This window comes from Hippocampus bargibanti, linkage group LG03 (genome assembly GCF_051943395.1).
Source record: "Hippocampus bargibanti isolate YZ-2025 linkage group LG03, ASM5194339v1, whole genome shotgun sequence".
Lineage (NCBI taxonomy): Eukaryota > Metazoa > Chordata > Actinopteri > Syngnathiformes > Syngnathidae > Hippocampus > Hippocampus bargibanti.
Window position 1 is genome coordinate 23,382,387 of NC_142736.1, and position 25,108 is coordinate 23,407,494.

The 25,108-nt window shown below is 39.1% G+C and overlaps 1 protein-coding gene across 1 annotated transcript in view; it reads right to left on the reverse strand.

Annotated features, from left to right (window-relative positions):
- Positions 1–25,108, reverse strand: part of kiaa1549lb (KIAA1549-like b) — a 62,212-nt gene that overhangs the window by 21,847 nt on the left and 15,257 nt on the right. The window contains exons 2-8 of the mRNA XM_088992660.1: positions 15,591–15,920; positions 12,179–12,652; positions 11,510–11,625; positions 5,585–5,804; positions 4,677–4,810; positions 4,348–4,516; positions 464–523 (exon numbers count right to left, since the gene is read on the reverse strand). Of these exons, the coding sequence (XP_088848786.1) occupies positions 464–523; positions 4,348–4,516; positions 4,677–4,810; positions 5,585–5,804; positions 11,510–11,625; positions 12,179–12,652; positions 15,591–15,920 (1,503 nt within the window). The remainder of the gene's footprint in view (positions 1–463; positions 524–4,347; positions 4,517–4,676; positions 4,811–5,584; positions 5,805–11,509; positions 11,626–12,178; positions 12,653–15,590; positions 15,921–25,108) is intronic.

Consider the following 25,108-nt stretch of genomic DNA (forward strand, 5'->3'; position numbering starts at 1 on the left):
GTAAGTAATATTAACCTTCTTCGCTGATTTCCAACAATATTGAAACACATACATTTAAAAGGAATGATGACTCATATCATTTTAGTCACTGAGTTACTTTTGTATTGTTTGATGTTGTTTTTAAAGCATCTTCTGTTTTCATTTTATTTTGAAACAATATTTTTTTCCATTTTAATTTAGTGATTTTGATAGTTTAACTTTTTTCTTACTATATTATCACAGGCAGAAGACTGAAAAGATTTGGCCTCAGATCACAGAAAGATCAGATTCAGAGAGGCATTTTTGGTCTATTGACAAAGAACAGGTAGGAACATGGCTTGCAATTGTAAAACAGAATAAAAAAATAATCTCTGAATTTACGTTTAATGTACAGATACTGCAACAAGTGCAGCAGATTTTGACACACAACATCAGAAGAAGAGGGGTGGATGGTCTTACTAGTGAATTAATACCTCTTTCTTACCTGTGATAACCCAAAAATCCCTGGTGGCAATGGAGGTATTCAGGTTGTGATACTCCAAAGCTGAAAAAGTAAATATATATATATATCATATTAAATTAATTTTGCCGAAATCAAAACATAAAGGAGTTTGTTTTTATTGAGTTGATTTCATACTGTAATTTGACTTCTGAATTATTTGCCCATACAAGACAAAAAGGGGATTTTTTTTATTTTTTTGCAGGCATGTGTAGCTCTGAAATATTATATATTGGAAATAGCAAGTGTTTTGAGCAACTGAAACCCGATCATGTATGTATGTATAAAATATAACCCCCCTGTCAATTTGAAGTTCGCCTTTTTTCAGACATTAGAAATGATTTTGTTGACAACCTACCAAATGAAACTAAAGCTCATAAAAACTCAAAAGACCCCTGTAGGATATTCCCTGAAATATGGCTGAAAAATGCTCGGCAACAAGTTTCAGTCATCATTCGATTGTTTTGTGTTTCTGACACCAACAGTTGGTCAAACAAGAAATGATCACTGTGAGTTGGGGATTTAATCATTGTAATCTTGTTAGGAGGTGTCAAATATCGGATTTAGTGCAATGCAAATTTGAGCTGGCTGCGTGACAGACAAATACAGCAGCATGGAGAGCGCTCGGCTGCTTAACCTCCGGTTGGTGCTGTGTTCTTTTTACACCTATATCCTGCTTGATTAAACTGCTGCGCTGTGGGTTGCTGCAAGCGTGGCCTGTGAGAGCAGACTCACGTTGCACTCAAGCATCACAGCAGAAGTAAAGCAGCAGAATGGTGTAATCAAGTCAATCTCCATGTCAGCTTCTTCCGCCTTCTTCTGCGACATGTCAGGATGCACATTTTAAAGCATGCAGACTCATACTATCCAAAATTACATAGGAACAGGTTTGTTGACTTGACTTCACTGTTCAATTCCTCTGGGGTATTCTTCAAAAAATCACTGGGGTATTCTTCAAATTGCTGTATGCACACAATGCTTGTGTAAACGCATCAAAATCAGGTTATCTCTAAATCAAAGCAATGTCAGCAGTTCCTTCTGTATCCGATTTAGTGATGCGAAATCAGCAGTTTTTACCTTCTCATGGACATTAATAATTGGCTCTTTGTCAATTTATTTTAATGTGAGGCTGATCTTGTAAGCCCCCAAATACCAGCTTAGGGTTGTTGCAGACATAGCTGCCCATTGGTGGGATTTGGACACAAGGAGCTTTTAAATGTGAGCTTGGATGAGAGTAACTCCAGCATATTTCTGTCTGTAATTCTATCCCTGTATACAACATAACAATAACCCGTATCATTCTTTTTGTATTTGAAAGGCATCAAGGTACTTCTGAGTGGTAGCACTTAACTAATTCTGACGTGACCTGAAAATGACTCAAACCTGTTCGGAATTCTGATCGCACACTATTCCTCAAACATGTTATTCCCCTTAAAGGACAACCGACGTCTCCGGACAAGTTGTGTCCATAATTTGTAAAATGGCTTCAAGTGACTTCTACTGAGCGTATTTTACAAAGATTCCACCGCATATAGCTATATTTTACGTTTTAAGACTCGCGCTGAATATTCCGGAAGTCTTGTTTTTAAATTGGTGACGAGTCCTCACCCTGCGTCACTGAAGGAACGCCCCTCACCAATAAAGGACATACCTTGCATCACCTCAATGCATTTTGCGGTACTTTGTTTGGTCTGAAAAGTTCGTGTTGATCGGTGTTGATGGCGAAATTAGAAGGAAAACATAAATAACGCGACGGTGAATCGTTGTGTGTTGCGCCAAGACTTCTACAGTGTATTTGACGTTCGCTTACAAAAACGTCCCAGGAAACAATTTACACGGAGCTTTGTCGCCCTCTTCTGCCTTTTTTGGGTACTGTGAGTATTAAAGAGTTTGTCACTACATTTCTCTCCAGATGCATCAAAATGAACAGAATACATTCTTTAATCAATTGCAAACACGTATGCTTTCCTCTTCAGAACTATTTGAATCATATTCATAACTGGATGAGTAAAAAGAAAGCATATTTTCCGAATCTGAAGCCATTGTTTTGATTCTCCAGCAAGGCAAGATGTCTTGGGGTAACACCACAAACAAGGGGGTGGGACATTCTGAAACTGGCCACTTCCGGGTTCAATTTAAGTAGTTTTTGGACACTTTAAGTCATTTTTATTTGTGTTTTGCATTTGACAAAAAATATCATACTGCGTGTTTTGGGTATTTTAGATGCTATAAAACGTTTTTCTGATGTCAGTTAGGAAACAAAAAAGTGATGTCGGTTGTCCTTTAGAGGGTTTGTTTCCTCTGCGGATGCATGACGTATCGCAACCCAGAAGTATCGGTGACAAATTTTACCCCCGGTAGTAGATCCATTGTTTTGGCTCAAAATAGACACCCTGCTTGCAATGTATTCCACTTGGGGGGAAGAAAAGTGGGAGTGAAGTGGCTCAGAGCAACGTCAAGCCCACAGAACCAGTGGCGCGTTCTGTGTTGTAAAGAAGCACCGCGGGGATGGTGGTGTTTCCAGGTTGTTTGAGCCAAGTTCAACGGCGGTGAGAGAATCACCTGTTGTTAGTTATTGCCAGGACATATTAACTTGGACGCTAGGAGGGAGTCGCACTTCCTGCAAGCAGCAGTCAAGTCACTAAAGGACATGCTTCGCCTCATTTGCGGTTTTGTCTCATTGAAAATCTTTTTTAGTGTTTTCGGACACTTTGTAGTCTTCTCTTCCTTCTTGGCAGCAAAACTGTTCGGAGGAAAATTCATTCCCAAATGTCATTTTTAATGAGAGCTTAATTCAAAGCTCATTAAGAGCATCCAGATACATTGTCAGGCTTGCGGTAAACAAAACTGCCATATGTCAATTGTTGATTCATGATAATGCTTGAAACATCTACCATCGTGAAATACATATAAAATAATAATAAAAAATACAATCTGGTTCTATTGAAACGCCTCGTCTTCATTCATATTTTTCTGTTGAGACCAAAATCATGGACCACAATCAAAGTGTTTTTTTTTCAGTCAAACATGAACAAAAACATTGCTGAGGTTGCTGATAAACTTGGAATTGTATTGTGTGCTGAGACAATTTGATTTGCAGCAGACAATCAAATCTTTTTTGGGCGCATTATTCCAAATCGCTCAGTGGAGTATGAAATATTGACATCTCTATTGCCACATAGATCGGTTTGTGGTACATTTCAATATCCACTGTAAAAAAAATACATGCAAAATAAAACAGTCAATGTACTTTATCGCCTTTCTGTATCCCCTCAAGTGATGCTGTTTATGTTTGACATGAAACTACTCTCTTGCATTTCAGAGAAGTAAGAGTATGTCACCTCAGCTTTCATTTTGTAAATGATCTTGCTGTTATCACAAAGTTAAAGAAATCATTTTCTCTCTGAGCTTAGAAAATGTGTTTCAAAATTGCTTCTTATTAGACCGAAGGATTTTTCCTTTGACTCAAAGCAGTTGAGACTGCATATGGAATGGGAACAGACGGCACACTGGGTCTCTACGGGAATACTGTTTAGGCTAATGCTGATTCCCTGTCAGGATTGCTGTTTTTCTGCTTTAAGCACATCTAAAAGATAGTCAGAGAACTTGCGAGCAAATGAGGCTGAGATGAAAGATGTACAGTACATTTGTTTATTTGGAGCCATGGCACTGCAATGTGGTAATAAGGTTGAACCATAGGAATGTATATCAGTACATCACCTAATATTAAACAATGTTCCACATACATTTCTGATCAGCATGCTTTGTTACAGGATAAAGGGTCATTGTGAGCATCTACCCCTCGACCCCCTCAAAATATGTGCCATTAATTTGCATTAATGCACTTCATGGGCCAAATTTTAACTTACGTTCTGCGACGATAAGCGGTGGGTAGAAGAGGAAATAGCCCACCAGCTCAGAGGACAGCTGACCAAGAAGGTTTGAAGCAGTGGTGCCATTAAGAAAGATTGTCCCATTTTTAACACTGTAAACCAATGACACAGCAGAAGAGCCGGCAGCCTGGGAGACACTCAGAATCTGGACACAAGAAAATGAAGAGGAGGGGAAACGGAAAATGACATTGGAGGAAATGTATGGACAAACCAGAAAGCAGATTGTTTTATAGATACGTTATCCATGCTTTTTCTTTCGCAAATGGAAAAACGTTTACTTACTTTTACTTTTTTACTTTGCTTACCTGTACAGACAGTTTTCTGCTGACACTGAGCACTTTGAAATGTGCTTCAGAGAAAACCTTCTCCAGCCTCTCTTCCATCATTTGTGAAAACTGACAGGAGCGCGGATCATCGACAGCTCCCACAAACTGCAGAACTGGAAGGACATTGGAGAAATTGTGAGCCTTTATTTTAACAATATGTGTTTTTGGAATGTGGAAGTGTGTGGAAAATTGGTGTATCGGAAAGAAAACCCACACAGGCAAGGGAGAACGTAAAATCCACAGAGGAAGGCAAAGGCCCAGAGTCGAACATTCAACTTCTGCAATGTGAGGCTTACATCTTCTAATCAGTCTTTCACTGTGCATTATATTATTATTATTATTATTATTATTATTATTATTATTATTATTATTATTATTATTATTATTATTATTATTATTATTCAAATATAACACAACAATGAACTTGATATACGCTGGTGCCGCTGCTCTGACAATTTATTTTGTCTTGATACTCAAGAAAAACAATCCGTTAAACAATTGCTTTTCAGATGCCCAACCGCAAGATGGCGGAAACAAACTTCACTTTTGGGCAACATCAACTCATTTCAATTTTCTTCCTGGAGAAGGACAATATTAATTGTTGGTGCTAATTTCTCACGGGAGGTGCTAGCAGCTAGCATGTAAACAGAGGATTGAGAAGCTAGGAAGATGCAATTAGACAAATGAGATGAGCCCCCAAGCTGCAGTCATTTTTTGTGTTTGAATGTACTGAGAGTGATTAATTATTAACGTAGGAAACCGAGAAATTTATCATAATGGTCTCCTCCTTCTTTAATCATCAGTGCAGAAGCTCCACTAGAAGTAGGATAATCTAACTATAGAAGAAAGTCTTAAAATAATCTTGTTTTTTTTCTTTTGGTCCTGACCTGTTTTTAGCTGGAAGCCGGGTGCAGGGCTGGTTCTCCACATAGCAATGGGAATGGGAAGAGCCGTAACCATGGGGAGGTACTGCCGCAGGTCTGCAATCAGCTTATCGCGACCATATGCATCCAAACCCGAAAGCACCATGGAGGGGACATAAACCATGTCTTTTCCAGTCACGTGATAAGCCACCGTCATGTTTGGTGAACCAAATACAGTCTCCACCTAAAAACATTACGATTCAAAGTCAGTCACGAAATCAACCATAACATATTGCTTGCTTACATTGCCAGAAATCTAGAGGGAATATTTCACAGATTATACCACATATGAAACACGTACCAAACAGTAGTCGTGTGTGTGTCTCTCTCTCTCTCTCACTCTCTCTCTCTCTCACGCTCTCTTTCATCCTCACTCGCTCTCTAATGGCAGGTGAAAGATTGAAGGGGCAAGGTCTGAGCTGTATCAGGGGATGATGGAGCAGTTCTGTGCCAAGCTCTCATTGATGGTCTGCAGTGTTTGAACTGCGGTGTGAGGCCTTGTGTTGTCATAATGCAAGATGACTCCTGAGTGATGACCCCTACATTTGTTCTTGATGTGCTTCTTAACCTGCCTCAACAGTTCACAGTAGCTGGCATGCACTTTGAAAATGACGTGAACTCAAAAAGTGTTGTGAGCAATTCCAAAGATTTTTATACTGAGGGAAAGTGGAAGCTTGTGCACAGATGGGACAAGTGTGTGACAGTGCTGGGATACTACAGTGAAAAGGAAATTAGAAGTCCTTTTTACGACAAATTCAACATATTTATTGAATTACCCTCGTGTTTGTGTGCGTGTGCATGTGTGTGTGTGTGTGTGTGCGTGCATGTGTGTGTGTGTGCGTGCGTGCGTGCGTGCGTGTGTGTGTGTGTGCGTCCACGCATGCATGCATGTGCGTGTGTGTTTCCTTCCATCTACTGTCAAATAATACAATACATATTGATTTATATATCACTTTAACAACAGCTGAACCTTTAACAAAGCACTTAGCATGGACAACTATTATATACAGGAAATAAAGCAGTCACAAAGATAGAAAGCACCAGGGAAATAAGAAAAGATAGAAAAAAACGTTAAATTTGTGTTTTTTTAACTCGCATTAAGGTTTTTCCTGGCATTAGTGCTATGGGTTATTCCAGTGTTATGATTATAAATATCATATGTAAATTATCACAATTATATCTGGAGTTCACACCTCTAATTTGTGTCAAAATGTTGTTTATAACATCTTTGCAAACAAATGGACATAATAAGGGGTAAAAACTAAAATGCACAACAAGCTAAGTGAACAATTCACTTCATTGTACAAGGCAGTAACAGGCAGGCTTTCAGACCAAATGACTAACTTTGTGTTTTGACACCCTTTTGCATTTTTCTGGGCTTTTGTTAAGTCTTTTTCGAAGAAGCCTCTCGGTGTGTTCAGAATAGAAAAGACTTTACAAATTATGTAAAGTCAAACGACTTGCATTCAAAACCCTCAGGCTCACCACCACACTTGGCGCCACTTGTTATCAACACAGCGCAGTGTTTTGTTGCTGTGTAATTATTAATCATGTTTTAGAATGGTAAGAGAGATCTGTAAGGCACGTTGGTGACATAAATCAACATGTCCCTTGTTATTAAGATGAGTCTTGTTCCAATTAAGATGTCATTTAGCATAATTAAGGTGTGGTTTATTATAATTGAGTCGTAATGTTTATAGTGGCTAACTTCTGTCATGAAGTCAACTGAGTTCAACTTCAAAGTTCTACTGAAGCTAAAAATAACTACATATAAGAGATGCGTTAAAATGTGATTGGTCATTTTCGTGTCATGGTTCAAAACTGGTTTGCCATCATCCGTGTCCTATCTACATGTTTGCTCACCTCCCAACCGTTCCTAAGCCTTAATTAAATACACGGGTGACTGCCCTTGCCAGTAGCTTGCATCCCATCGAGTGAAAGCGCAACGCGACTCAAAGAAGCTCAAGGATCCCGTTGTGAAATGGGTGATGGGAGTGCAGTGAGGCCAGACATATTGTGAGCTTCAAGGAGACATGGGAGAGCGCTGACCTTCAGGTAGGTAGCTTCAAATAACACTATAAGAGAGGTATTATTCAGAAACATGTTTGTTATTGTTACTTTCATTGGCAGTGATGTAGAAGTAGATGCTCTCATATCAGGTGTTATAATTCCCTCACTGAGTGACCTGAAAAAAGCTGTCAGTGTGGCGTTTATACAATGGAAAATAACAAGCACAAAAAATGTACTTTTATTTATTTTATTCTTTTCAATTCCCCATGACAAGACATGGCATCTTGACGACTGATGCAGTCCTATTTTGGATACTGCAGCTCATCACCTACTGCCTTGTGGGATGATATCACTCAACCTCATTACTATATCAGTCCTCACAAAGCCTACATGAAGGTCCTTGGCGGGAGTGTTCAATTTGCTTTGAGTTTCTAAACTTCCAAATGTGTGTCAAGGGAAACAACCGGCTTAGTTTGCATTTTAAAGTACTCTATGGGTCTATCTCGATCCCACTCAACCCCCACATCACTGAAACTAATGACACAAATATAAACATTTGTCTATAGTTAAAATATAGCCAGCCAGATCAGACAAATAACATGGGCCACTAAAAAAACTAATGTTTGCATTTTTGACACCCTAAATTAAAACTATGTTGTTGTTTTTTTTTCTTCTCTCAAATCGTGAAAATCATTTACATCTGAAAATCATTCAAATTCAAACAAATCTCATCCCTAATGAGGATCACAATGAATAACGGAGTTGCATTTAACATGGCATATTCATTCAAGAGTCATTAAACCACAATTCAACCCAATGGAAACTTCATTTGGGCAATTTATATATTTCATAAGATGATGACTTTTGGTTGGAAGGCAAGAAAATTCTACTCTGTGATTCCTATTTGCTCCTTGCGATTGAATGTTGTTTTTAGAAGCTCTTATGAACTTTTCTGAAAGAAAAAAAATGGAGTGAAATTTTTATTATAACAGTTTTTATTTATGTATTTATTTATTTATTTATTTATTTATTTATTTTTGTCTTAAAGTGTTTACCGGTTTGAAATAAGTAGGAATTTTGTGTTGCCAAAGGACTCCTTGTAGTTTTTGAGAAACTCCTGCAATGTAATGTAACTGCTACTCCTCTCCTCAACCAAATCAATTTCTTATCCTCCTTCAGCCATTGTGGGTTGACAAAACTGCTAGTAAATGAACACAATATATTTGCTTATGCAACTTGCTACCGATACAGTCCGCTAGCTCTGGCCAGTATGCTCTTGTCATGAGTGGCTAGTGATACTATGATTGGCTAGTGACTATCCAATCATGTGCCTAGCCAATCTTAGTTCGCGAAAACTCTGACGTTTTCAGCGCCTTCCAGCAGGCCTTGGGTTGCCAACTCGAACTCTGATTGGTGAAAGAAACAATTTCATCTACATTGATTTTTATGCTCCTGCAGAACTGATTGTGAAGCCGTCCGGGTAGATTTCTGACTCTGGTAACAAAGATGTCTGAAATGTGATTGGTTAAATGTTTAAATACAAAAACACACATCTGGAAGCAGTGGAAAGCAGCAGGGGTGGAAGCAATGAAAGGAAGCTGAGAGACAATTTGGAAGTATTGTCTAATTAACATCAGTCTGTGATTTAGATGTTTTTAGGCATGCAGAGGAGGCTTTGCAGGCCTTGGCGGTCCGCCGCTGGGTATACCGCGATGTAAGGCAGCTAAAATAGAACTACAATAATGGCTGGAGTTCATCATACATTCACTTGATAGACCTGCTAAAATTAATTAATTCATCAATTTTCCAAACCACTTTATCCTCATTTGGGTTTCAAGCGGTGCTGAGGCCTATCCCAGTTGTCTTAGGGAAGAATGCGGGGGACACCCTGAACCGGTTACAGGTCATACATAGATGAACAAATATTCACACTCTCACACCTAGGAACAATTTAAAGTGTTCAATTAGTCTCTTACACATGTTTTTGGAATGTGGGAGGAAATTGGAACGCCCAGGGAAAACTGGGGAGAACATGCAAACTGTATACAGGTCGGAGCTGGAATTGATCCCTATACATCTGCACTGTAACGTCGACATTGTAACCACTCAACGTTCGGGCTGCCCGTAATACAATACAATACAATACAATACAATACAGTTTTATTTATATGGAGCTTTCACAACTGCTGCACCTGCAACAAAGTAAAATACTACTTCCGACAAATCTGAATATTGATGAAATACATCAGACACATCGGATTATAAAGCGCACTGTCAGCGTTTGAGAAAATTGTCTGCTTTTTGGTGTGCCTTATCATGCGGAAAATAAAGGTGAGCTACAAAGAAAAAGGGGGAGTGTGAGAGAGAGAAGAGAAAATGAGCTTTTGAATTCAATTGAGATTCTTCCTTGTAGATAAAGGTGTGGATACAGTAGATGTAGTCGCGCAAATCTTCAAAGTTCAGCATTGACCTTAAAGAGGGCTAATCTTTTCAATATTTTTCAAAGCAGCAGATCAGAGCGACAAATTTGGATAGCGCATACCCGAGTATATGTGTGATGATGGATGCGTTACTCTTTCCAATGTACAGTGGGACCTTGGCTTACGAACTTAATTGGTTCCCAGACAGAGTGTGTAAGGCGAAAAGTGTGCATCCCAAAAATTAATTTCCCATAGGAAACCATTAAAATGAGAATAATGTGTTCCCAGGTCCACATAAAACATAATTTTCTACTTTCTAATTTTCTAAGCCTTAAAACTACACAAAATATACCTTATTTTATGTATATTAAATGTGCTATAGTATTATATATATATATATATATATATATATATATATATATATATATACAGTAAAGTCTCGTTATATCGATATCGGATATATCGATAGTCCCGGTTATATCGATACTATTTCTATGCACGCACGGAGAAAATTACATGCAAACAGGGTCGGATATATCGATAGTCCCGGTTATATCGATATTTTTTCGAACTCCCTTGAATATCGATATAACGAGACTTTACTGTATATATATATATATATATATATATATATATATATATATATATATATATATATATATATATATATATATATATATATATATATATATATATCAGAATCATCAGAATCAGAATACCTTTATTCGTCCCGCAATGGGGAAATTTTATATATATATATATATATATATATATATATATATATATATATATATATATATATATATAAAGGGCAGCCCGGTAGTCGAGTGGTTAGCACACCGGCTTCACAGTGCAGAGGTCGCCGGTTCGCATCCCGGTCTGGCCTCCCTGTGTGGAGTTTGCATGTTCTCCCCGGACCTGCGTGGGTTTTCTCCGGGTAATGAGGAATAAGCGGTGCGGTACGGTACGGAAAATTTTATATATATATATATATATATATATATATATATATATCTGCCTGTCTCTTTAATGTTTAAACTCCCCCCCACTGCTGGGTTCTTGACCAATCACGTGGCTTTAAACGAAGACGCCATTTTGTCTTTTGGAGAACGGCCTCACTCTCTCTCTGTCTGTAACCCCATAACCCACTGCTGCGTTCTTGACCAATCACATGGCTTTAACCGAAGACTGGGGGCGGGGAATAGAGAAATAAATGCAGTCGGCTGACATTTTGTTGTTAGAAGAACGGGCTCGTTCGCGAACGACACATCACTCATTGTGGCAGCTCCGTGTGTATCCCGGAAAAAAAGTTCGTATGCCAAGGTAAAATTTTCATAAATTTAACGTTCGTAAACCGAAAAGTTTGTAAGCCAAAGTGGTTCGTAAACCGAGGTCTCACTGTACTCTTCATGCAGTGCTTAAAAAAAAGCTAATTTATTTTAAGAAATTATAATCCAACCTGTGCTTGGGCTGAGCTATCATTCAAAGCTTTCTGGAGGCCTTGGCTGAGTCCTCGGCGCAGATTTTGCCTCTGGATGCTGTCTAGCCTGTTCCTTCTCACATAGATGGACACGACTATGGCACAAGAATGTAGATATGAATAAAGACAAAAAAAAGTGAAGTATAAGACACAAATCTTATGTTAGGGCAATTCGCTATACGAACACATTCTTAACATCATCTGTATTGTGATTCTCAATCTGCACTTTTGTATACTTATTTCTAGTTTGATTGTAAACTCCCACGTCTAGACAGTTTGTAGCTGATAGACACTTTTAAACAATATCACCATTAGCTGATAGGCTTGTATGAAATGACGTCACACCTTCGAGAGTAGAGAGAGGTGCGCGCCCCTCCTGCTGCGCTTTCTCTCTCTCTCTCTCTCTCTCTCTCTCTCTCTCTCTCTCTCTCTCTCTCTCTCTCTCTCTCTCTCTCTCTCTCTCTCTCTCTCTCTCTCTCTCTCTTTTTAGCTGCTGGCCCCTTCTCTTCGCTCTCTCTCCCCTGCTGCTCTTGAAGGTCAGTAGTCAGGTTTCCTGTGCCGTCCCAAAGATTAAATAATCTTATTGTTTTTACTTTTGATCCCTGATTTATTAATAAATTACCTAACATCAACAATGATCATATTTACCTGTTCTGACCCACATTCTTTCAGTGATATTACACTGCTGAGGTGGAGCTTCAGTGGTGGTGGTAAAAGGGGAGCTGAAGACAGTGGTGCCTCCTCTTGGAAGACTCGTCCTCAGAATGGGCGGGATGAATATTCTCCTGGTCGATGGAGCCCTGACGGTTGTGATGGTGGTTGTTTTCCAGTACACGGTGACAGGCAGCACCGAGGTTATGGGAATAGACTCTGTGGTGGTGACTCGTTGCGAAGGCATAGAAGTATGGGGCAATCTTGTCGTGGGGCTTGCAGCCACGCTTGTGGCGCTGAGCTTCACAGAGGCTGTCGTGGTGTCCTGTTGAGTGGTTAGAGGTGATACCTGAGATGTCCTCTCAGTGGGCCCGGTAGTAGTCATTCTGGTGGATTTAGAAGGGGATAGTCCGGCTTCTTTGGGAGAAGCGGGCGCAGACACTCTGGATGTTAATTTGTACTTCTCCGCCACTATAAGAAGACAAACAATGTGGGAGATTACCGAGGAGGGATGTGCTGTGGATGAGGCCAGACCTGGTGATGAAGCATGTCGGAAGCAAAGTGATGATCATTAACCATAATGAAATAACCGTCCATGTTTATAAAACCTTCTCACATTCCAGTGAAAATGACATTTGTTTTCGTCTTTGCCAACTGTTATATATATATATATATATACAGATATATTTAATGATTTTTTTTTATTTCAAGATGGCGCCGCGCGAGTGGCTGCCTTTCCAGCGGGTCCTGTATTTTGTTTTTCTACTTCTTCCTTTGATCACTTTTCTGCGAGTCTAATTAAGGCTAATCCAATCCAATCCAATATTTATTTCACTATTAATGTACCATCTAACAAAAGGTCAAACAATCAAGAAATACGAACCATAAAAAACACTAAAACTAATCCGAAAACATGAATGAGATGATTGAGATGTTTTCAAAAAACAACTAAAAAGTAACAATAAAAATGAGTACAAATAAACATACAAGACTAATTTTCATAAATTATACCATAAACCATGCTTGGGTTAATGATAGCTAGATACAATTTACTTAAAGGACAACCAATGCCTCCGGGCAAGTTGTGTCCATAATTTGTAAAATCGCTTCAAATGATTTCCACTGAGCGTATTTTAAAAAGATTCTACCTCATATAGCTATATTTTACGTTTTAAGACTCGTGCTGAATATTCAGGAAGTCTTGTTTTTGAGTTGGTGACGATTCCTGACGTCACGTCACGGAAAAAACGCCTCTGACCGAGAAAGGACACACAATACATTTTGCGGTACTTTGTTTGGTCGGAAAACTTTGTGTTGATCCGTGTTAATGGCGAAATTAGAAGGACAACACAGAAATATCGCGAAGGTGAATCGTTGTGTGTTGCACCAAGACAACTACAGTAAAGTCTCGTTATATCGATATCGAATATATCGATAGTCCCGGTTATATCGATACTATTTCTATGCACGCACGGAGAAAATTACATGCAAACAGGGTCGGATATATCGATAGTCCCGGTTATATCGATATTTTTTCGGACTCCCTTGAATATCGATATAACGAGACTTTACTGTATTTCATATTCGCTGACACAAATTCCCAGGAGACAAATCAGCCCATTTCCACGGTGCCATCTTCTGCATTTTCTGAGTGCTACATTTCTGTTCAGATGCCTCAAAATGACACGGAATAAATAATTTAATCGATTGTAAACATGTATGCTTTTCTCTTCAGAAGTATTTGAATCATATTCATAACTGGATGAGGAACAAGAAACCATCTTCTCCGAGGCAAGACGTCTTGGCGTGACACCACGAACAAGGGGGCGGGACCTTCTGAAACTGGACACTTCCGCGTTCAATTTGAAGTAGTTTTTGGACACTTTTATTGGTGTTTTGCATTTGACTAAAAATATCATTCTGCGTGTTTTGGGTATTTTAGATGCTATAAAACGTTTTTCTGATGTCAGTTAGGAAACAAAAAAGTGGTGTCGGTTGTCTATTTAAGATGAGTTCATTCATGTGCAGGAATCAACCACATTTACTCAAACTATGACATATGACAAATAATTATCATAATAGCCACTTTTAATGATGATTAGATGAATCAATTTTTAAATAAGCACATGCACAATTGTCAGTCCTCCAAACTTGGAATTTCTTGTGAAAGTCCACCTGCAGCCAGAAACTGTATTTTCTGATGAAAGGATGTTTCGCTAAAAATGGTTCATCTTCGGTGCTGCTCCACCGTTGATGTGCTGCCATTACTTTTGTGCCAAAGCTGAAATGGCTCTGTATGCTGCCCATCATTGGCGGTGTCACCACTATGCGGGTTTTTGGACAATAAACAAGTCCACTCGGTTCGATTCATTCTGCGAAGCGTTTTATTACTTTTCCGTAAATTGTCATTGGCGTTCCCATCATAGTGGTCCATTCATTATTTGACAGAGAAATGTGGTCCTCCCTTCATGACACAAGATAATGTCTTATGTAAGATCTGTTTCAAAAACAGTCCATCATTTTCAAGAAAAATACCCCAGCGCATTTGTCATCCTCTTGGGGTTCTACACTCTTCATAGTTATGATTTGGCCATTGGAATTAATCTGACACCCGATTGAAACCTTGGAGCACTCAGGCTTCAGAGTTAAGACACAAAGCGAGGTAGCAGGAAAGGCACTTAAGGCCAGGTTTGTCCACCTGACACCAGTAAATCACACTTTTATCTACCTTAGGATACCAGTATAGGATCACTACTCAGAAATATGCTTATAATAATCAAGGAAACCCTCGATTTTTGTTTCAAAGTCTGGATATCCTGTGCACTTTGGAATTATTTTAATTAAATACTGTTCAAAAAGTGAATGATAGGTCTCTACTTACTACTTGGACATTATCAAGTGATGATTCATTAACGCGTACTTTCAATTCATTGTCCTTTTTGCTGCTGGTGACGAGAGGAAAGACTGCAGTGATTATTTGTGACACCTAGATAAAAATCCCGACCTTCCTCTGACTTCACCCACATTCCCAAAATATGGATGGTACGAACTAAATCATTTTTACAGAAGTGTGAATGTGATTTTTAGTATCCTGTGTGGGTTTAATTGATGACCGGACTAGGCTATACCCTGCTTTGATTGCCCAAAGCCAGCTGGGATAGGCACCCACTCACTCGCAGTGATACTGAGGACAAGGGAAAAAGAAAAGGGATGGATGTGACTGTTCAATTCAGTGGAACAGAGCTAGGAACCATTCCATAACATTGAGAGGAAAAATCCATTGAGATGGACACATTAATGACCGCTTGGGTAAGTAGCTGGAGACGGCGATGATGAAGATGTGTGTGACATTCAAGACAAACACGATTCATCATCATGGAAAAGCAGAGAATGGTATAGTAGCCCTTACGTGAACTTCCTGGGGATGATGAATACAGCGTCTCTGAGTCTCGGTTTGAATTGTGTGAAGGCCATCGAGTGATTTTGCTATCAGTGGAGAGCGTTGGGGAAGTTCGACTCTGACCAAGGCTCTCCGGGTGTTTGACAGTTTCCGCCATGAAAGTTAAGACAGATGAAAAGGCAGGTAGGCCCGTTAGGCCTTGCCCCTCAGATTCTGAGCCATTCTCTGAGTGGGAGGCCGCAAAAGGCACCCGCTGGTCATCTGGTGGATGAGGAGGAGCAGCTGGGACTGCGGGGTCGCTTGGTAAAGATGAGGCGCCAGAACCATAGGCGTTCTTTTCTGTTCATGGAATACAAAAGCAATGTAAGGTTAACATTCCAGATATGGGCTATTTTCAAGGACTGTTTCTCGATCAGCCTTCTTGTGGCCCAAAACTGTTCCAATTGAAAGTATAAATAAACCAAAAATACACTGAGGAGCCAAATGTAATTCTTGTTTGCTAGCATACATTGTTGGGATACTTGTGAAAGTTTGGTTGGGAATATATCCCATAAAAGCATTTTGTCCTGCTCTTGCAAGTATGTTAGCAAGTACACAGCCATTCCAACGTACAGCATGTCACATCTAAGACTTATTGCCAGCTGCCATGCCTATTTGCTTAAGATTTTTTTTTCATACATTTCCAATTGGGATTAAAATAACAAACCCATCACAATTTAGACTGTAAAATGTCAAATTTCCCACCCTTTTCCAAAGAAATTCTCTTTTGATTCTGACACACATGGATTTGGACTGAGTCGTTCCATGCCACAAATGAATGCATAGTCAGTTCAACCAAATCAGGAAATTGACAACAATATCTCTGCAGAAATCATGGCAAGATACACTGTATACTGTATATTGTAAATCTACTTTGACCAAGATGGACTAATTTTAGAGAGACCCGCATATTCGGTAAAACACTGGAAGAAATTGTCGTTCACATGGCAGAAATATTCAGAAAGCTGCAGGAGGCAATTGGCCAGTTCGGAGTCTTAACTAATCTCGTGCTGGTTCCATTTTCTGCTTTTATTCACATCCAATCATCAACAGATCCATCTTCCATCTGCTCAGCACAGTGAAGTGCATCCAGATAGTGCTCATTCGCAGCACATTATGGGATTAGAAAAGGACCTCTGAATATAGAGTGAAATATATAGAGAGAGTTATCAAGCAGTCATTCGGCCTCATGTATATTTAACATCACTTGGAAAAAATGTAAAATCACTTGTGCTTTCTAATTTGTATAAACATTTATTTTCATGACAACTGTAATAAGACAACATCGCGAAAGTTCACTGACACACAGTGGATCTTTAAATGTCACAGAGAAGTGCCCCACCACATTTCCATATTTGCTTTAACGTGAATTATGGACGTGAACATTGGTAGCGATTTCATGCCACGTGATCCTGCAGATTTGCCATCTGTGATTAAGTGAGTATTACGGTCAAATGTGATTATCACCGTTACGACCATCTGAAAAAAAAATGAATGAGCGTGAATCCATTAGTTACCATGAAATGTGTGAGCTGCTTCAAAGCTGTCATCAGGTCACAAACGAAATGGACATTCTAGCACCTCGCTTGCTCTTCTAACAGGAATTTGCATGCCAACACTCGCTGTGGTGTTGGCTACCAATGGTTAGCCACCTGCTCTAACGGTGTGATAAATATGGGATGATTTTTCAACAACGGGCCAAAGAGGGCAAGGTGATTAAATAAATGTAGGTTTGGCTAGCAGGAGGGGAAAGGAGAAATTGGAGCTGACAAAATCAAGGAAAATATGTACATTAATGTCTTTTTTTAGTTTATTTGTTTTTGTTTTCATTATTTTTTAGGGAAAGACAAGCACTCTTGGTTGTCCACTTCACTCAAAGTAATATACAGTTAATGCGATACTAGTGTTGAAATGAATATACAGACACTGTAAAATATATAATGTGCCTATTGTATACCTCGAAATTGGAGTGCACTGATTGCACAATTTGGATGAATTAAACAGCATATCACGCATAAGTACAGTAATTCTCATAAAACAACTCGTAGGCTCGGAAATCAAAATAAAATTAGAAATCAGAATTCAAAATCCTTTAATAGTCATAGTGGGGAGATTTGCAATTTACAGCAGCAAAATTATTGCATGTACAAAAAAAATGTTTCACAACAATATTTCATAAAAAGAACTGATCATAGTGCGTCGTATAAAAATACAGTATAAAATATATTAAATTGTACTCAATGTTAATGCACTTGTTAAAAAAAGACAATGAAAACATAATTTAAGAGAATGTAAAGAAAAATATCAATTTTTAAAGGGCGAGGGGGGGCATCAACACATTGGACACGATGTTTGTCCCCAAGTTGTGCCTGCCCTGACCAACAGGGGGAAGTATAATGCAGATGTCGCAACATTCATGGAGTCAGCAGATACTAGTATTTGGCATCTCAAAAATATTGTGCCTTTACACACAATATTATTATATTGTGTTGTGTGACATTATTTGTTATTTAGTTTTTTTGTTTTGTTTTGACTTCAAGATGGCGCCACAAGAGGGTACAGCAAGTCCTGAAGAATGAATCACTCTCTGTGTCTTTGGTTGTCATGTTGTCTTTGTGTTGTCATATTATTTGTTATTTAGTTTTTTTTGTTGTTCTTTTGACTTCAAGACGGCGCCGCGAGAGCGGCTGCCTTTCCAGCAGCTCATGTATTTCTTTTTTTCATTCGTTTCATCACTTTGCTGCTGTGAAATGTAAATTTCTCCACTGTGAGACTAATAAAGGCAAATCCAATCCAATCCAATCCAAGAGTAGCTGCCTTTACAACAGGTCATTATTTCTACTTCTTCCTTTGCTTTCCTCTTACTTTCAGCACATTGCTGCTGTGAAATGTAAATTTCTCCACTGCGAGACTAATGAAGGCTAATCCAATCCAATCCAAAACTGAGTCAGGTCACTCATAACACAGTAATAACACAACAACATGGATTGCTTGATAAAGCAGTGCTATGCTGTCATTCTTCAGCTCACACACCACAACATTAAGTACACCAGCACACAGATGCAAGGGCAGCACCTGCAATTCTTCTGTGACATGACTGGCACTGTCGCAGAAAATTGCACTGACTAAAAAGGCAGTTTATTGTGATTATGTTAGCATTGGTGTTGAACCATACTTAACTCATTCACTGCCATTCACAAATTTATTTGGGAATTGAAAATATGACAGAGCGCCATTCCTGAATTAGTTTGGGTTTTGTTTTTTCTTGCTTGGGTGCCGATAAACCGCTGGCCAGACCTCTGGCAATGGTGTCCCTTCCACAAGGGGGCAACATTTCCCTTTTTTCCAAGTTAGTGCTTTGTTTCAGCTTCAGCTGTGGTTAAAGTGCCATATTAACCAATATGTATGTATTGCAGTGTATTTTCTACAGTCACCCTCATTTCAAGCTCATATAACTCAAAACCCATACAACTTCAGAATTAATTAAAAGAAGAGAGTCTAAAGTTTCTAATGCTGTAGTGAAAGTTTATGTAGTCCTAAAACCCAATATTCTGTGGGTCCTGGAATTCGAGTGACAATAACAAAAACCCTGGCACTATAATGGAGACATTTTTGCACATCGTCTGGCAGTGAATGAGTTAATCAATCACCATGAAAACTTATTTTTACATTTTGGTTACTTTATCAAATGGCATCAGCAGGATAAATTCTATGGAGGTCCACACCACAAGAATACATATACTCAAACAATATATTTCAAAATATTTTTTCCACCCCTTCGGTATTTTTTTTTCTTTTCAATTTATAACTTTCTCAGAAGTCTACACAAATGCTTTATATTCATCCTCTGAGCAGACCGCGCTATATTTGTGTAACCAGCGGTCTAACATATCACCGCTTGCTCCATTATACACTACTTCTTTTGCTCTCAGCTGTTTTTGTGGTCTTGAGTGCAGAAAATGGTAAACAAGAGAGTACATTTCCAAAGAGAGGCACAGAGAACCCTGGAAGCACAGAAACACATTTCACAACTAGGATTGTCTGCTTGTGATAAGGTGCCAGAGGCATCCCACCGGTTTGGACCGCTTCATGGCAGGTGCACACACACACACGCACACGCACGCATACGCGCGCACACACACACACACACACACACACACACACACACACGATGCAAATGCGAGCAAGGTGTTCTTCTTGTCTTAATCAAAGTGTGACTTTAAGTCGCTGAGTTGTTTGGAAGGTCCTGACATCCTGCGTCCCGTGGTGTGCACAGCGGCAGCCGCTGCTGAGGTGACATAATGCAGTGCTTTCTATTTTCTTCAGTGACAAGCATTAGTTGTCTGGCGCTCAGCCCAGGAAACACTTAAATACAGCAGTCACGCTGAGATGCTGACATGTTCTCGATAAATGGGGTGTTTATCTTCTTTTTCAAGAGTTTTTCATCATTTTCAATTACAGATGCCACTTGGGTAGGGTCGGGGGTGTGTAAGGGGGGAGGGGCAGGTTGCAACAATGGGCCTCTACTGTCTATTTACAGCGAGTGGAAGTGGCATGCAGTTGGGAAAACTCCCAGGCGTCGCACTGCAACTGCTGAAATTAGGGTTTTAAAAATTGTGTTTATCTTAGAAAGTTGGGCTCCAAATTAGGGTTCAAACTCACATTTGGGATTATGGAAAAAGAGTGTAACACTATCAGATCTGAGGATTAACTAAACTTTATACCAGGAATATGCTGCTAAACTCAAGATATGTTTTATGGGGTATATGTGTTATTTTCTGTGGTTATTCTTGCGTAATGAACATTGATTCCACTGTTATTACTTTATCCTTGCATAATGCAAAATCCTGAGTCGAACAGCAAATCTTTGCTATTGATAGAAACCTTGTCTGGCTATGTCTAGTTTTATCTAAACCAAGACAAAAAAATTGAGAATTTGTCGACCACAAGTAGACTTAAATCTTTGAGTTTTTGTCGACATCACAAATAAGAATGACTAAAATGAGAATTATCGTATTTTATGGAGTATAAGGTGCACCCCCAATGAATGGTATATTTTCTAAACTTTTTCCATATATAAGGCTTATCGGACTATAAATTGCACCTTCAATGAATGAAAAACGTTTTCCAAATATAATATATAAATCGATATGTTTTCAGAATATAAGGCACACCACGTTATAAGGCTCTACGATAGAGGCTCGGGTTTTGTACTATTTCTTTTACAGGGGGGAATTAAGTCGGTGGCTGCTGACAGTAGTTATGAGTCCTGTTGTGGCTCAATATTACTTCATATATAAGGCGCACCTGCGTATAAGGTGCATGGCCATCTTTTGAAGAAAATTAAAGCTTTTGGGTGTGCCTTATACACGGGAAAGTACATTAATAAAGCATTGTTCCCCAAAACACTAATACTAAATCTAAAATGGCTGACAAAAACGACACAGCTGTCGTCTGTTGGATTTTGGCTGGTTAAGAGTTCTTCTGCAACACAACATTGGTTTTCGGTCATCGCAAACATGTTTGGTGGGGTTGAGGTCAGGGTTTTCAATCTTTTTCACACTAAGAATTCTCATCTGGAACTTGCTTTGGGTAATAAAAAAAGGTTTTTCTCACATTATTTGTGGAGCATAGAATGGACCAAAATTATCTTGACAAGATATAAAGAATGAAGCCAAACACTTAATATACAGTGTTGTATTTTTTTTTCTTTCACATTCTTGCTGAATTCTTGCATGAAAAATTATATATCGGCTGGCTCAAACGCTTTGAGAGTAAAATAAATAATCAAATAAATAGATGCCCAGAGCTATTGATTTCTTGGCCTCAATATGCACAGTCAGACAGATGCAATTTCTCTAAATGGTGCACAAGGTGTACAAAGCAAGCCATTGTGGGAAAGTTTTTTTTTCAGCCAAAGAATCATATTTGGAAATTTAACAAAATGGAGCCTGCATGACAAACTATAAGGTTGGAGAAGAAGAAGCTTTCTCCGAGACAATCAGAGAAGAGGAGTTAAAGAAATGAATAGACAATGAATATCATTCAATAAATTACATTGTATATACGTACAGTAAAGTCTCGTTATATCGATATTCAAGGGAGTCCGAAAAAATATCGATATAACCGGGACCATCGATATATCCGACCCTGTTTGCATGTAATTTTCTCCGTGCGTGCATAGAAATAGTATCGATATAACCGGGACTATCGATATATCCGATATCGATATAACGAGACTTTACTGTATATATATTTTTTGGGGGGAAAAACACGCTGCTGTGGAAGTTATTTAACCTTGCAAATATAGAAACCGTCCAAGCGAATACTTTCTAAAATTATGATTGGCATTACATGCAAGAATATAAATGCATGACTCAATCCCCACATCCAGTTTAAAAAAAAATATAACATGGTCCGTTATGATATAGTCTGACATTTTTTTTTTGTTTCATGATCATGAACTCCATCCATCCATCCATTTTCCGTAGCGCTTATTCCTCATTAGGGTCGCTGGGGGTGCTGGAGCCTATCCCAGCCGTCTTCGGGCACGAGGCGGGGGACATCCTGTATTGGTTGCCAGCCAATCGCAGGGCACACAAAGACAAACGACAGTCACTCTCACACTCATACCAAGGGACAATTTGGAGTGATTGTGAACTCTTCCTCAATAATTTACCATCTTGGGATAGTAACAATGTGGCAAATAGAACTGAAAAGGTTGCTCATCGACATTCAGGATATGGAAAAGTCCTTGGAATCCAAAAGAACTGATTAAGATTTTTTTTTCTTAAAATAGGTGCATGATCTTCTTATTATTAGAAATGAATGCTACGAAAGAAGGAAGAACCATTAAAGGCAGAAAAATACATCCTGTCACTATTGGAAGGAATGCAAATCAATGACAGATTTCTACAAATATGCATGCATACTTACATGAATCAATTTGAAATAAAACACCCTGCATCTGATGTAATTCAAAAGTGACCCTGACCTCATATTTGTATTGTCTTATGCATTGTGATGGTCTATAAAGGCAAATTCGAAAGGAACATGACAGCGACTAAATACTTGTGGGCTAAAGTGAATATTATAACACAAATTTGCAGCAGAGTCTGAGCTAAATTTAGCCTCAAGGGATGATAATGGGTGTAATTAAAATAATTATTATTTCCTTAACATTGCTGCTCATTTTCACTTTTTTTTTTTTTTTGGGGGGGGGGGTTGTGACAGTGGAAAACAAAGTCATTACCACCCAACAGCATTGTGTCACTTCAAATAACATCTTGTCACAGTGTGGCTCTGTGTGGCGCATGTGCGTGCGGATACGAGGACGTGACTGTATTCAAACTCATGGTCGTCTGCTGCAAGCTTGATGTGCGAGGAGACAGGACGAGGAGATAACTGCATGCTGTGGCTCTGATGGATCTTGGGATTGCGGTAGCCAGTTGACATGGTGGATGTGAAATGGCAACCGGGGGTCAAGGGAGAGCGCCGACTAATGAGATTACATACAAGGTGAGCATGACTTTGCCTTCTGAGCTATGCATTTGCTCTACGTAAATTGGCAGAGCTCGTATTTTTGATGGGGACGTTTTCATTAATTGGAAAATTCACTTTTCGAGGGACATTATCCTCTCACAAGAATATTGTCATTATAACAGGCACGAGGTGCAGCATTTGAAGTCAAATGCACCTAATACAACAATACGGTACTTCTGAATTTAGTGCAAGGAAAAATTCAACCAAAGTTGACAAATACGAGTCAAATGTCGCACAAAACTATAAAGATCGATTGCCATGACATCACTTAAGAGCGAGCAGATTCCATGAGACCTCATCTCAGCAGGGTGTGATAAGGTGTCGCCGTGTTTACAAGGGAGGAGCAATCATTTCAAGCAAAGTAGTAGCTGAAGTATTCATTTTATGGAACGCGATAAGTAAATGATTAGAATGTTCCAGTTGCAGTGAAAAAAATGACAAAAGTCAACTCGGAGATTAATGTAGCTTTGGGCTCACAGTCGACTGTGTTAGCATTAAAATATCATCAATGTGATCCCATTTTATACCAATCAACAAGTGACAAATGCAGAATATTTTGTTGTAATAAAGGAGCGTATTATCTTATACCGTTAAATTGAGGGTTGACACAATTATGTTTAATATTGTGCTCCGCTGGGGAAATTGTAAGCCAGTTGTAAGTAGTATAATAATAAATTGGCACACGATCTAAGTATTCATCCTCCGTTAAAAAAAAAAAAAAAAAGATCCAGAGAATGTCTTTTATAACGGCTATTTGTTTACAAGGTGTACACATGCAAATCTATCACAACAAAAGTGAAGTGGTGCGAAGGAAGTGGAGGAGAACCTGAGCCAACACACATTCAGTTAGCTAATTACAGTCTTAAGCAGTGATTCCACATGTATAATGTAGACTAAGTGCTTTGCATAAAATGTAGCAGTCCTGATGGCTCAGGCTGTGGTGTCTTCACAGAAACAACATAAGCACTGGACAGTTTCACTACCTACAATGACACATTTGTTGTCTGTGTGGGAAGACAAGGCTTCAGTCTCCTACCAGGGTGATGTGTGCAGGTGATGCCAAGGATTGGTCATCTGCTGTGACAGAATGAGCACAAAGCCAAGTTGAGACTGTTCCGGTATATGACTATGTGAGAGTGATCACATGTCCCTCCCTCGGACTATTTAATTGGGCCCGAGGAGACACTTCAGAGGAAGTCAAAGCTTCTCCAGTTTACCGACAGAAAGCCAGGTCTGCGGTGGTTTACCTTGCGAGGTTAATTTGTATTGTGACCATTGTCATATCTCCACGATTTTCACAAATAGAAATGAATACATTTATTGTACTTTTTCAAGTAATACTTTTTTTGCAAAGGAGAAAAAATATATAACATGTCATCTGTCTGTATGTGTCACTACTGTTTGTGCATAAATATAAGTTGTTTAAAGGTTTATAACCACACATTACAGATGCAATTTGCGATTAAGTCACGCTACAGATTCCGATGACTCTTTTTGCAAAAAGGAGCAGTAGGGGTTGGCTGAGGCCAGAAAAGGCTGAAGCAAAGCCAACAATGAGGGATAATAAGGTGAGGAAAGTCTGTTAAGCTTTCAGTTAAAGCCGACTGAAACCTTGAGCATCGACATACTGACTCAAGCGTATAGGCTCTGTTGTTCAAGATGTCTGCAAGCTGCAAGGCACAATCAAATTTGGGTCTAATTTAGTGTCAATAGAGACTGTTTTGCAGGAAGTAGTGTGTCACAAACGTGAATGAAGAATGCTTCCTTTTGTGCAAATAATACAGCAATGCGCTGTCACAGCATCCCCGCTTGTGTGTCAATTTTGCAACGATCACATGCTCGGCATTGATGTTCCACAGCTGGTGCAAAACGAAATCTCCGTAGGTTCGCTCTGACAGCATGATGGATCATCTCTGCAAGGGAAACCTTGGAGACTCAAGGAGGCA